The sequence below is a fragment of the Falco rusticolus genome, chromosome 4 (genome assembly GCF_015220075.1).
Source record: "Falco rusticolus isolate bFalRus1 chromosome 4, bFalRus1.pri, whole genome shotgun sequence".
In the NCBI taxonomy this organism is placed as follows: domain Eukaryota; kingdom Metazoa; phylum Chordata; class Aves; order Falconiformes; family Falconidae; genus Falco; species Falco rusticolus.
In genome coordinates this window covers 109,815,440-109,830,311 of record NC_051190.1, presented here as the reverse complement: position 1 = coordinate 109,830,311, position 14,872 = coordinate 109,815,440, and the positions used below count along the sequence as shown (strand labels likewise).

Here is a 14,872-nt window from a genome sequence, read left to right as displayed (position 1 = left end):
AAATCACTGCATTTACAAATTAAAAGCATTTAGAATTCTTTCTGTGGAAAAAAAACCCCACAAAAAAAAAAGCTGATGGCACACCAGCATTATATAGAACTTCTGTGCACCAGAAGTAAAGAATTCCATAACTACTTGAAGCAAACAACAGATGCTGGGAGGAATTTGGACAATATACCAGGATACATGATATACTGACTTAACAGCAATGATCATAGGTAACGTCTCAGATTCCATAACCACCCCTGTCTCTGCTGACTTAAACCTACTGCTCAGGTTTACAACAACCAATTAACAGTTTCTTCATTTTAGCTTACTGGTTTTAGAAACTTGATGATACAGCTGTAATTCACAACTGGGACTGCTTGACACCAAATGTTTGTTGTGCCCACAGACCCTGACTGTGACATATTGAAAACTCTAAAATAAGCAAAGGTGTCCTGAAAAGGCATTTTCATTAACACAGTGCTGTGAAATCTTCACTTCTAGTGCCAAGAAGTCAATACATCTGACACATTTTAAGAACACAAATATTTGCTGTGGTGTTTGTGAATGACAGATCAAACTTACACTCAAGCTCTACTACATAATCATAACTTCCTCCTTCCCAAGAACAGGTAAATGAGGTCACATTCTTTTTTTCCTCCCTCCATGCTCATGAAAAGAGTACATCATCAAAAAACAAGTTTGCTTCTTCAGAGCTCAAGCAATCCAGTAGCAAGAGGAGATGAGGAGGATATTAAGTTATGCTGCTTAACTGCAGAGATTAACTGTTCAAAAAAATGAAAGCGACAAAGCTGCTTAAAGAGACAACCATCAGATAGACAGGATGATCATTTCCCACCTCAACACTCAATGTCAGAAATAAGCTCTGAAATATCAATATAATTGTAAAACTATTTAAAAGACTTTGTTTAAACTGAGTAAACAAATTAAAAAGCATTTCTTTGCATAGCACGCTTGCTACCGCATAAAATAAGCCATTTACCTTTTCCTGAGCTTTGTTTCAGTTACAGTTTCCCTAGCTCTGCTTCCAGTACACTGCAAAACAGAATTAATCGGCCAGATACCTGGGCTTGACCAAACTGTTTGGTAGAGGACTGAAAGCAGGAATCAAAACAAAAGCAGGCTTCCCATGACCCATGTCCCAACCTGAGATTGAATCAACCCTCAGGTTTAATCTACTTAGTAAACTAAGAACTGATTCGAGTGAGTTCTTGGCTAGGTCAATTCTCCACACCAGTTCCCCTGACCAGAGATCACCACAACACTGAATTCCGCCATCCTTCCCTCCTGCTCACTCAGAAGTTCTCTGTGTTATGGACAGGCTGAGAAGAGATCCAACCTTACCCATTCTTTAAGGGCATTTTATCATCTCCATGCACCAAAAAAGCACCACCAAAGTAAGAATCAGACCTTACCTTTGGAAGCATTTTCATGGCAACTATACTGTACACCATGGACACTACTGCTAGAATGCAAGTTTGTGAGCAGAAAGAGAACAGAAGAAAAAAAGATAACACAAGAGTGAAAATTAAGATAAGTATGTTAGCTCGGATTAACATCTCCTTCCTCCTGTTGTACGGGAGTGTTGTAGACAGTACACAAACTGTTGAGGTTGTAGAAAGGATCAAGGTGACAGGCAGTAGTTAGCATTGCAGTTTTGGGTATGTGCTCCATACAGATGTGAAACCGCAGAAGATCATACTGAAGGCCCTTAAAAATTATGTCTCAAACCCTGACTTAATAAAAGAAGAAGGAAAAAAAAAAACAATCAGTCAAGGGCTGTAACAGATGGCATCATCTTTAAAGCCACAAGTGTTCACTCTTGTGACAAGGACAAGTCTTCTGCTTAAAACACCACTAAGCTAGAAACACTATGCATCTAGGTAGTTCTACATACACAGTTATTTAATACTACAGTTTTACGAGTTATTTTATGTCACACCTTAAAATATCCAGCTGCGGACTGCAAATTATATAATGTGTACCAAGGCAGAAAATAAATATCTGATTAAGCAAAAAGGGGCCTGCCTTTACAATATTTTTCATTTTGCTTAACAAAGTTTTCCTCCGTGCTTTTATTAAAAAACAAAAAGACAAAAGCTTTGTTTGTTGAAGACAGTATAAAGGTTTCTCTTCCTGAACAATCTTGCAAGGAAGGTTTTACAAGTTGGGAAATCTTTGGCAGTTCTGGCATTTTTTACTCTACTTGAATAACCACAGTAAAACACTGACTAATACTGAAAACCAGGAAAATGATGCTTCTATGGTAAATAGGAATTTGTACATGCTATTAAAGAAGAAAGTGACTTAACAGATCAAAAGATTAGTTTTCCCACCTCTCTTTGTACCCCCTCCAACTATCAACGCACTCCTCCTGCCAGCAGACAAATTGAATGCCACTGAAATCTGTGCTTTTAATAGGCTAATAGACTGTGACCGTTCTGAATACTGGTTTGAAGCTATCCAATTCCTGCCTGGAAAATTCATCTACACTGTCTCCTGCCACAAGTTGGTGGAAAAAAAAATAGCTAAGCAATGAGATAGCTGGAGAATACAGCATCAGTCAGTCCTGATTACTGCAACAGTTCTCAAAAAATCCCAGTTTTCAAAAGTGTCCAAAGATTTCCATATCCTTTTTTTTCTTTCAAACACTCTTTATTCAAATACCAAACCAAATATTACCAAATGGACTGCATCATGAACTGGTTTCATTTGTTACTGAAACGTTGATATAAAAAACACCACAGAACCACAGAAATGCAAAATTTTACTTACTTAAGAAATTGAAAATTATAGCCAAATAAATAATAACAAGATACAATGAGCTGTGCACCTGAAATTCAATATGTATAAAGCTAGTGCATCTGCAGAAACAGAGGATCAGAAGCCTCTAACATGAAGATGCTTTGAGAATAAAAACAAAGTTAGAATTAATTTCTTCTCCCTCTTCACAGTGATCTAAATATATTTGCTTTCTGCATTCCAGAGTTTAACATAGCTTTGTGGCTGTACAAGTAACTCTTTTTCTGTTCTCTTAACTGGCATTCAGAATTCCTTATTTGTTCTATATTATTAAGTCAGATAACAGCAAGGATAATGATGCTCCACCCTTTGATCATGAAAGGAAGAAAGAGTAATTCACTTACCTGGGAAAATAGAAAGGACAGCCAACTGGAATTAAATGCAACCAATCGGGCCTAATTAAGGCAGATGAGACCAAACTGGAGTATGCCCTTTTACCATCCAGTTTAGATGAACAGCTATACAAGAACCAAATTAGGCCTGCTCCTGCAAGGTTTGTCAACTAGCATTTCACCTAACACTCCAATATGCTACGTATTAAGAAAGGAGGACTGCTCTAAGGCATCAAAGCCATAAGTTTCTAATTCCATTTAAGCAAATTACTATTAAAGCACACTTATGGAAGAGAAACAGACACTTTAATCACCTAAAATGTATCGCAAATTTATGCTTTATTTTTGCTTAATTATGCCAACACATCACAGACAAAATTAAGAGCTCCACTGCACAAGGTAAGATGGTCCTTTCTGAAAAGTTTACAACAGACAGTAACAGACAAGATGGAGAAAGCATGAGATAAAGATAATCCCTACTTGGTAACATGAAAATGAAGCACCATTCCAAGATCATGGTGAAAGAAATTCATTTAACTAAAAATTGAAACTATATTTCTTGAATAACAGAAGAACTATCCTTTCTTTGTAACAGCTGTTCTGTTACATTTCAGATTTATTAGCTACATTAGGAGACAACAGTTCCTAAAAAAGACATAAAAATGGGATCTAAGTGAAAATACTCTAAATTCGTGCAGAATCATACCAAGGCAGCAATTCTCTGAAGACAGAGCTCGAAGCAAAGAACTCAAAGCATATACTAAGTACTGTCCCTCTACCAACATTGTACGTGTTATTGCTCCAGATCTACTTATTGTTTGAGATTCAAATGAACAGGTAAGATAAGTTCAGGAAAGAGTAATTTACCCCAGGATACAGCTAGAGCTTCTTTAACAAAAGCATAAGCAAGCATCCAAGATCACCACCTATAAGAGCCTCAGCATCCAACAAGCACTGGAACAAGGTTTGGCTGTATCCTCTAGCTGTAAGATTAAGCCCTGTAATGGAGCTTTTATATTCACTGCAGAAGAGTTTTTGAGCATGCATGACACACAACACCCCATTTCAGCAGAACATGTATTCTGTGCTGATATAGTCTAAGCACAATTCAAAGCAATGGAAAAAAAAAGAAAAAAAGGTGCTTAAAGAATTGAGCGCAGCTACAATTCTACAATAATCAGTTTCACCAGCCACTCATGCCCTCTGCTCCCTTGGTTCACGGAAATGACCTTAAAATGAAAACCAAGACACACTAGAAAATGTTCTTTTCTCCAATGGTCAGAATATTCATAAAATAATTCTAATTTATAATGAAATTTTAATAAAAGATACAGAAAGTTAGTCAGCATCACATGACATGACTATTTCCTCTCAAGATATTGCTGACAATTGCACTGCTCCAAACAGCAAGACGTGCAGAACGTACAAAGTGATTATCAATTGTCATACCACTTCAAAACACCGTTTCTTAGCTAATGGCAACTGAATTCTGATTTTTTTCGTAGCTTCTTAAAATATAACCAAAACCGACCACCCTTCACCTAAAACTTGAATGTCTATGATCAACTCTAAGAGCTTTTGCCAAGCTCTTTTTACTTCGTTTTGCCACCGGATAGATAGTCTTGGACATCTACAGGCATAATCATTTGACCACATCAGAAAGTAAAGGTTTCTGTATAATCAACATCATGCTGGAAGATATGAAACAAAAGAACGTCAATACTCCTGTTGCTTTATTCACAATGCATCTCCAGAGCCCCTTCAAACCAAACCATTGCTTTCTTGCAGGATTATTAGTACCATGTATTAGGCAGCAGCTGATAACATATGGAGTGATAGTGAACTTCTGCTTAATACAAATGACAAAATGAATAAAGAAAAAAATGGTGGGCAAGTTGGTGGAAAAGGCTGTAAGGCAAGCCAATTTTTTAATTTAAAAAAATTGCATACCAGAGAATGTTAACGAACTCAAAGTCCCCTGAGACCGCTTTTACACATTCTGCAATATTTTGATACCCCTGCTAAAGAAAACTGTATTGTTCTCACTTGGACCTGGTTGAAGACTTTTTTTTTTTTTCAATGTCATAGCAGAACTGGAAATGTGGAAGTATCTTATTCATCGGGTTACTTTACACACTTACTTTCAGCCACTCAGAGTTAACTAGAAATAGAGAAGATAAAACCATCACAAGTCACGAAGTAAAAAATTTCAAAAATACCTTTAACTTCTTCATAAATGCTATCATCTATTGGTTCACTGTTCACTTGTCCAACATCATCATATTCCTCCTCCTCCTCCTCAGGAATAGTATTAGATTCCATATCTACATAACAGCAGTTTAAAAAGTTAACATTTACAAGAAAAGAATGCCTAAGCAGAAATTCATGCAAAATGAAAACACAATTCTTTTATAAGCTGGTGCTTACAGTATACTCTGCTAATTTTCTTACAATGTTCATATGAGAAAACTTTCAAGCTAAATACTATTGTTGGAGAAAAACAGAAATCTTACAAAAGGAGAAAGGTCATATAAAAGCTACAACGTGACTGAAAACCAGGACTCGCTATTCAAAACATGGACAAGTAAGAATATTACATATACAAACGTGACAGATACATTAATGGACCGAATCACCATCACTAAGCAGTATTGGCAATAAAGGCTACAGCTTTACGGGCCGACTTACCTTGAATCACAAATTTGACTTGCTGTACCCATTCCTCTGCTTCTTTGGGAGTGGCAGCTGTAAACTGTTAAATGTTTATTAATAACTACTAGCAGTAATGACAAAAACACAACTACAATTTCATTAGCAATAAAAAAAAGGGACTGTAGCATTCTCATCACTTCCTCAAAAAAACATTAGTAATTCTTTTCATGTCTTATGGTACTTTTCTTGCAAGGATGCTTCTTATAATGTACAGCTAATTTTGACAAATTTACGTAATTGAAGGAGAGGATGATGGATTTGAAACTCTGATCAGCAGCTGGCAGCTGTGCAGAAAAAAGCTGCTTCTCTTCATCAATGTCAAAGCCAGAACTGACGAACAAAATTTGCCCTTGACAATTAGAAGACACCCATGAATTTCTTTAGACTGCTGGGTACAGTTTTCTTAAAAATGTTCTTGTCAGACTCCAACACACTACCTGACAGCTTAATTAACTGGCTTTCAACTGCAATCTCAGATATTTAAAACTTATTAAACTTACATTCCATATTGATGTCTAGCTGATAGATCTCTGAATTGCAAAGCTGATATGTGCCTTTACGTAGATTTTCCTTCCAAAGCCATGACCAATACAATATGTATTCAACACCGGTATAAATTTCAACTTTTTTTTGTATTATTTAATTCATCCAAGAAATCACAGACATACTATACAATAGCTATTAAAATGCTAACATTGAAATGACCAGTAGATAAAGATGATAGATTTCCTTGCTCTTGTCCAACAAGATAATATTTGAGGACATACATACATATTTCAAATCAGATTTTTTTCCCTAATATATGAATATATGATATAAGCAAGCAAGTGTTTCCTTTTTTCATTAAGATGTCAGTGAAAGTTGTTTTACTGAAATGTTAATTCAGTAACTGGAATTGTAACGGCTTTATCAATTTAATTTCAAGTCAACATAAAAAGAGTCCAACCTGATAAATGCGCTTATCAGGAGCAAAGATTTCAAAACAGCAATCTTTCTTTGCATCCTTTCGAAGGCTATTATTCATTCTGATGGTGTAGCCCTCTAAGGCAAATTCACCTTTCTGTTGTTTGTCTGTTGGAGATAAAAAACAAAGTTAGAGCTTCATTTACAACAGTGAACGTCAGGGGCTCAGCAGGTTATCGTTTATTCAGATTTTGTTTTCTATTTCATGAATTTTACAAAGAACAGGGAGGTTTTTAGCAAAATGATTAAGTGATGCTTCTGGAGATAAAGCTTTCTTTTAAAGGAAGATGTACACAAAAGTACATTTTTCTGTAGGATGCCTAAGGAATTCCACAGGGGTATGCTTGCAGATGGTGGTCTTATTTAGTAAGAAGTGCATGTTATGACATTTGTATCTAGTGAAAGCCAAGAACTGGAACTTGCAAGACACGTTTCCTATAAATCAGTGTCTCTTTCAGGTTCAGTAAACCAATAGGAAAACCTGTCTAGCTCAGAACTTGCAAAGCTCCCTCCTCAACTAACCACTTCACTCAAAAAATAAACTTCAAACTCCTTTTCAAGCAACTGGAAAAGGTTCCTTTCACATTCTGCTACCCACCCCCAAGCTGTGCCTCCTTTTCACATGGCAGAAATACAGAATGAATTTTGTTATAAACTCAGGTGTGTGTTCCAAAAGTATTTCCTCAACACAGCAAACATTTAGTTAGCTAATAAAAGTACTGAACCCTACCACAGTTTATTATGTAGAGCCATGTGGTTGTTTTAAAGACAATTCTACTTTTCAAAAGGTCTGGTTTATAGAAGTATCACTTAGAACAGGCCTGAGTTTAAATATGCTGCACACTGGGCAAGCAGCACCTGTGTGCTCCTTCTGAGCTCTTCAGACCAAACCCTACATCCAATTTTATGTGCTCTGGCATGTTTTGGTGAATATTAAAAACTTGAAAAACAAATCAAATTGGTAAAAGTAATTCAGTTTTGCAATCTCTGTAGATCACAGTGCAGCATTCAAGCAAAGATAGGCATCATCAGTCACATTTTCTCAGGCAAAGAAAAAAAGTGCAGTTGCAAATGAAGGAAAATGCCATAAGTGTAGTTTTTCTCCACAGTACAGAAAATAATCAATTAACAATAAGCATCAAGCACAGCAGCAAAACTACTTTAAGTATTGCTGAACAGAACTTAGGTGCAAATACAGCATCTATTGCTTATGTTTGTCAACAAAGGAGAAAACTTTTACAGTAGACAAAACAGAAAAAACTACAAATCTCGACATAATTTTGTCATCTTTCTGCAAATTTAATAGGAAAGGAAACCTTTTTCCACTTTTGAGAGGGTGAAAATTGGCTAAGACAGCAACATGAACATCAATGGATGTAAGGGCAGTCACCATACAAATACCCTTGCTAGTAATCTTACATGCATAAAGACACAAATTCTTTGTCCCTTTCACTTTTTTTATGAACTCTCACCCAGGGCAAGTAAATACCAAATAGCACAATTACATGAGAAAATCCAGCACACTGCCCTATTTTCTCTTCTAGTCCCTTCCCCCACAGTAAGTTTTATTTTGCCTTAAGTACTAATGATGCAGTGCTAATATTTTATATTTGCTCAATCCTCCACTCCTATATCAAACAGCACACAGATGCAAAACTCATGGAATTGCACCAAGGCAGCTATTAGAAATAATAATTTGCAATAGGTTAACTAGGTCCCCTTTTAAAGAAATTCATTTCTGCCTAGAAATGTTATTGCTCCCTCACTTGTGACCTCAGGGAAAAGAAGTGAAACATTAAATTCTCACTATCCCATGCTGGAGGTTTATCAAAACCCAAGAATATAGGAGCACACCAGACAGAATAAACAAACACCATGTCCAAAAGGTAAAAACATTTTGTCAGGATAAAAATCAGGCAAGCATTCAAATTTAGTCTCTTGGATTCTTTCTGAGCCTGCTTCTCTGTGACGTGGATGATCCCTTTTATGGCAATACAGTTCGTCAGAGCTAATGTCAGATGACCTCTGAACTCATTCTTTCAAAGAGCATTACATTGAAAACACAAGGGTGCTGTACTTTGCATTGGAAGGGGAATGCGGTGCATAATATCCATATTGCATTTGATGGCTTCATTGTTTACATTGTCTTTGTCTTACCTCTCTGAACATGCTATTCCAGTGCTAATGAAAATCACCTGTATGCACCACCAAAAAATACATATATCCTTTGGTATTAAATCCTTTCACTGACCTTTACAGCAACAGACTAGTCATAGGATTGCTACTTTTGCTTCTAACTCTCCGTGCAGTGAAGGACCTCTAAGTCCAGTGCAGCATTACGCACATGCTTAAAATGTTGACCATGAGGAAATTTTAAGACCGTGAGATACTTCACAGCCCTGACCCAGAGCCCACTGAAGTAGATAGAAAGACTCTCCATATGCATTCACACTCTCTGGGGCAGCAAGCCAGAGATAGGACCTGGTATGACCTGAGAAACAGCTCCACAAATCCAGAATGGCAGGACACAGGTCAGCTATAGCTCAGCTGCATGCTCTGATGGTGACAAGCACTGGAGGTCTACAAATCCCAGTTGCTCTTGAAGAATACACCTTTCCAAGTAGGACTGGAGACCAAGTCCACCACTTGATCACCGTGGAGCAAACCACAACCCATGGTAGCTGTTTGGCCAGGCACAGTAGTCAGGTGCAGGCTTGAAGACAGGGCCATCTTGTAATCAATCAGACCTGATGATCATCTCACCTTCATTTATCAGCAAAGGCATGCAGCTGCATAGGCGTGCAGACAGACCTGGCTTTCAATTTAAAGCTGCCCAGTGAAGTTAATGCCTCAGTGATTTCGGTGAAGTTCCACAATCAGAGTCATGTTGTTTATATCAGAACTATTTTCTGGAGACTGGGCTTTAGGGAGAGTTAAACAGTTTTTGATGTTTTAAAAATTTCAAAGACAAGTATTTTAAATGGATACTTAAAATTAGATGTAGTTGGTTTTTATGGTGGGTGCCTTAGAAGTAGCTTCAGGAAGCACATCTACATTACAGAGATTTCACTTTCATTTTGAACCCTCAAACCAGAACCTGAGTTTTGCCTAGCCAGGAATACAACAGCATATTTAGGAGGAACTAGGGAGAGACATGTGGATGGAACATACTTCTCTGAAGAACAATTAACATTCTTGCTGCCTCTTATTTTCTGAAGATAGGGCTTTGCAATTCAACAATGGGAAACCCTTAAGTTGTCCCAGAACAACATAGAATTGTAAAAAGTATAATGCTATCAGCCTTGTAAAAACAAAACAAACAAAAAAAATCATGATCATCATCGAGCTTAAGTTGTTCTACAATTAAGTCCAACCTCGTTTCAGAATAAACTGTTCTTTTCTTTGCTCTCATCTCCTCATCCTTCTGTTCCCTTCTCCTATCAGACACACAACAGAAAAATCTATCTGGGTCTGTGTAGATCATTTTGCATCAAAAATGCAGAATTGTAAAAAGGTAGTATAACAGAGTGGGGAGTCAGGCACTAAGTATTAAACAAAAAAAGAAGTCAAAACTAGTACATAGATATTTGAGAGAAATAAATATGAGGGGCTATATTTAAAATAGAGAAAACAGATCTGAATGAAATTTGAGAGCTACTTCAAACATTTTTCTTACATATAAAGGTCACTCATCCTAAAAATAGTGAAATGTTGTTAACAACGGAAACAGGGCCAATATTATATTGGGGGAAAAAAAGAGTCTCAAGGGAAGCAGAGAAAAAGGGTTTTGAGTAACCTTGCGTAACTGAGTCCATGGGAACTTTTAAAACAAAGAAGGGTAAACCTTCAATGGGGTCTTGAAATGACTGGGTTGTAAATTTGAGGCCTAAGGCAATGTGCCCATATTATTAGCACATGTAAAAAGAATTAGTGCATATTTTTTTCTGAAGAACAGAAAGGACTTCGATAGTAGAGAGGAAAGAAGTTACAGAGAAAGGCAAAAGGAACAAAGGCAAACAGAAAAATTTCAGAGAGCGATAAAGCATTCATAGATACTATTCTAATCTATAATTTAACTCTCTCCATCTTGAAATTAAGAGCCTGTAAGATCTTATGGTTTACAAGCCTTCATGCTAAAACGTAGTTTCACATACTTTTCCATACGCAGGATGTCAGCTTTCTAAAAATAGTAAGTGCCAGTATCTCCAAAATGGTAATTCTTTTTCCAGCTTTTGGAACAGTCCTTTCCAAACACGTCAATAGGAGTTCTTCCCTTTCAGACAGCAGATCTGAAATACAACTGATTTTGTTTTTCCCTTTCCTTTAATCTAGTCCTCTGAGAAATCTAAATTTAAAAAAATGAAGGAATAGAAGCAATGATTGAAACACCTTATTTAGAGCACCAGTTGTTTATATTCAGTTTGCTTATGCTCAATCATTATTTTCTAAATAACGTACTATTAATGGCAAGTGTGCCTCTCGAAGTCTGAATTTAACGTTCTCATAGCAGAAGATTCAGTACTCATTAGATAGATGCCTTTGATTGCCATCACCCTGCTACAACAAAGTCCTGCTGAACATTCACAATTCCTGCAGATTTCAATTATGGACTCTGTCAAAAGTGAAGTCTGAACTAAACCAGGATTTTTGCCTTTCCTATGTGGTTGTTCAGAGAAGGAAGACTACGAGAAGGAGGTCTGTAGCTAAAAGCAAAAAGATACTTCCAACAGCTTTCCATTGGGTTTGTATATCTTTCGTCACTCCTAGAAGGAGAAATTTGCAACCTTAGCATGTGGCAGAAATTCCAGTAGCCTGGTAGGTAAAGTCACTAGGACAGATTTTCAAATACAGCTCTAATTAGGTTTCCCTCTCCCTTAATATTGTTCACTCACCAAGTTCTTCAAAAAACCAAGACACAAAATAAAACAAAACCTCTCTTTTGCACAAAGAGATGTAGTCCATCCATTGGCCTGGCCACCACTATCTTACTATTCAGAGAAATCCATTTTAAAAATAAAAAATAATAATTGGGAAAAAAACCACTCAAGAGTTGTCTAAAAGCCTCTGAATTATCCTCCTCTTCAACATCGTATTACTGGCAGGCAGGCAGATACCATTTTCAAGTTATAAAAATGAAAATAAATTTTTAGTGCCCATTAACAGAGAGGAAAATTACCATGATGTTATCAATTACTGTCTTGCTAAACATTTAGCTGATCTCTCCAGTTTGCTGAGACAGAAGGGCATATAACATCGTGGCCTAGTGAGGAAGAAGTAATGAAGCCACTAATTCATTCATTTATAAAGCAACAAATTAACTTTCCTTCTTCACATGCACTTTGAGGTCTGAAAGGTTAGCCGTACCACCTAGCTGCCTTAGTAGAGGAACTGCCAGAGATCATATAGAAAAACGATATGCAAACAGGGTGCCCAAGTCAGGATGCAATTGCATGGAAGCAAAGAAAAGGGAAGGTCTAGAAAAGGTTTATGGAAGGAAAGACTGAAAAGGACGACCAGGCAAGCTTCTGGAAATCCAAGCCAGCTCTGACATTTGAACATGCTTCTCTGCAATGTTGTGGGCCACATGCTGGCAACAGGTACTGCAGCACAAGCACAAATACACATGTGCTTCCTGCAATACCTATTTCTGACACATAATTAGGTCAAACCTTTAAGCCTTGTTCCTCCATCTACTCCATATATCATCGATCAGTGAAAGAAAAAACGTTGGTGATTCACTTAGACCTGTCTATATTGCAGGGATAAATAACATTGTTTCACTATCCAATGCTCACCAAATGTGTGAGAAAATAGAGGAGGAAACAAGACAATCATTAGCCTGCAGGCATCACAACTGTTAAAAGAATGCTTGTAGTTTCTTAGATGAGCACACACACAAACACACAGTCATTTACTGTATTTTTACAGGCTTTAGCTTGTACTATATTCTCCTGGATTAGGTCTCATATTTTTCATCATTCAGTCTTAATAAATGATTCTGAAACTTTTCCTTACATGTTTTTGTGAACTTTAAACACTTCCACACTTCTTGCTTTCCCCGTGTAAAAAGCAGAAAGAAGAATTAAAAGTGTTTTGGAAACAACAAACCTACACAACCTAATAAAAAGGCATCCTATAGCCTCACATTTAGCACTCAGTTACATTTACACTGATACTTAAGCATGAAAATCAAACCCTGGCCAACAGAATAGACACTGCGCAAGACACAAAATAACCTTCACAGATTATTCACCAAGGTGTCCAGTTTTAAACATATACGCAATGCAAAACAAGCCAAGCAGGACCCAGAAATTCCTGCTGCCTCTCTGCCTTACATCCCACAATACACAGGCACGAGCACTACATTACCCGTTAAAAGTGACGTGGGCAGCAGGACTGAGCACATACTGAATCCTCATCTCTCTTCAAACCAGGCTCACGTCAACGAGGGGGAATTTTCCTGTTGTGTGAATCAGCCCTGGAACCTGTTAGAACCCAGGGCCCAGCTGATACAAAACATCTGCAGACACTGCACAGGCCAGGGCAGACCGGCATCATTTAGACAGATGCCATCCCCACAGTTCAGGAGTTGGCAGCAATTTGCACAAAGCCACGCAAATGCACACTTCACCACCGTCCTGCAGGCTGGAAGAACACATACTGATTTTCCATGTGGTCCAAGTTATCAGCATCAAGGGTCACAGCAAAAGAAGAAGGGCCCCAACACAACAGCATACTACAGCAGGTACCACTGCTGGCTGCAACAGTGGGAGTGAAAACAGTTTCAGGTTCTTCCAGTGACTAAATGCCACGTCTCCTCAGGACTGTCTCATCGCACAAGTCGTCCATGCTGACATGCAGCCTGCAGTTAAACAGCATGATAAACACCAGCACATACATTCACAACCACCGGTTTCAGCAGCAAACTAGTTTGCCATGGACCTACAGCAGTCACCAGTATCTAGTTTCCACACAGCGATGGCAACTGGCTTCTGCACTGGAACAGGCAACTTTATGTATTATGGCATCAGAGGGCTGAAGAAAGTACCTCCAATCAGTCTAGAAAAAAGCTTTCTTCTTCAATGGCAGCTTCTGGAATGACTGTTGGTCATCTCAGATCTGCAAGACGAAACGATTCCACCATGCTGCAGGAGTTTTTCTACACTAACAGCACCAGTCACATGGAAGTAGGGCAGAAATTCGTCCATCTGATTTTTTTGCTTCCTCCACGAGCTACTGTTTGGAGTCCAGCCCACACAATTCCCGTGGACTGTGTGCCTCTCCCACATTAGGTTACAGTTAGGAAGATCTCCCCCAAAAAATCTGCAGCCTACAAAACCTATAAATATATAAGCCAAAGCATCTGTGTATAGATCCATAAAGAAAAGAGATCCCACAGTATATCACAGGCAATTCCTAACATGACACCAACCTGCCAAGTGCTAGGGAACAAGTTTCCATGTATCAACTTTCAGCACTGGTATTAGAAGTTACAACACAGCCTTGATAGTCAGGTTGTTACAAAAGAAAGAAAAGAAAAAAAAAAAAAAAAAAAAAAAGGGTGGGAAAGGGCAGGTGGGCAATTTCCTGCCTCAATCCAAAAACCATATGCTAGAAAGCATAAATAATGATTAGCATAGACACAAAGGAGAAAGAAAAAAAAAAAAAAGAAAAAAAAAAGAGTAAAATTATCAAGCTTTTTCTTTTCTTCCTCCAAAAACTAGCAGAGGAAAAGACAAAGATTTAAAAACTCATAACAATCTTTAAGAACTAGCAAAACTGATTAAAATATTTGCCATTTTTTAAGTACTGGGTAACATATAACTATATAAAAACAAACAGCACACGATACTTTTCCAGATAAAGAAATAAATCATTACTGACAAATCAGTGTTAAGTCACACCTCCGCAAAATTTTTCAATAAAGATTGTTTACGCTTTTGAAGCTTAATCAATCCATAAATCCCAAAGAAAGAGTAAAGAAGAAAAGGGAACATTTAGCAGATAAGCTAACAATAGTCTGGAAACAGGAACTATCATGGGAAACTGTAGCAAGA

General features: G+C 37.5%; 1 protein-coding gene across 1 annotated transcript in view; it reads right to left on the bottom strand.

Annotated features, from left to right (window-relative positions):
* Nucleotides 1–14,872, bottom strand: part of SKAP2 (src kinase associated phosphoprotein 2) — a 119,034-nt gene that overhangs the window by 32,503 nt on the left and 71,659 nt on the right. The window contains exons 7-9 of the mRNA XM_037383131.1: nucleotides 6,799–6,923; nucleotides 5,829–5,892; nucleotides 5,360–5,464 (exon numbers count right to left, since the gene is read on the bottom strand). Coding sequence (XP_037239028.1) covers nucleotides 5,360–5,464; nucleotides 5,829–5,892; nucleotides 6,799–6,923 — 294 coding nt within the window. The remainder of the gene's footprint in view (nucleotides 1–5,359; nucleotides 5,465–5,828; nucleotides 5,893–6,798; nucleotides 6,924–14,872) is intronic.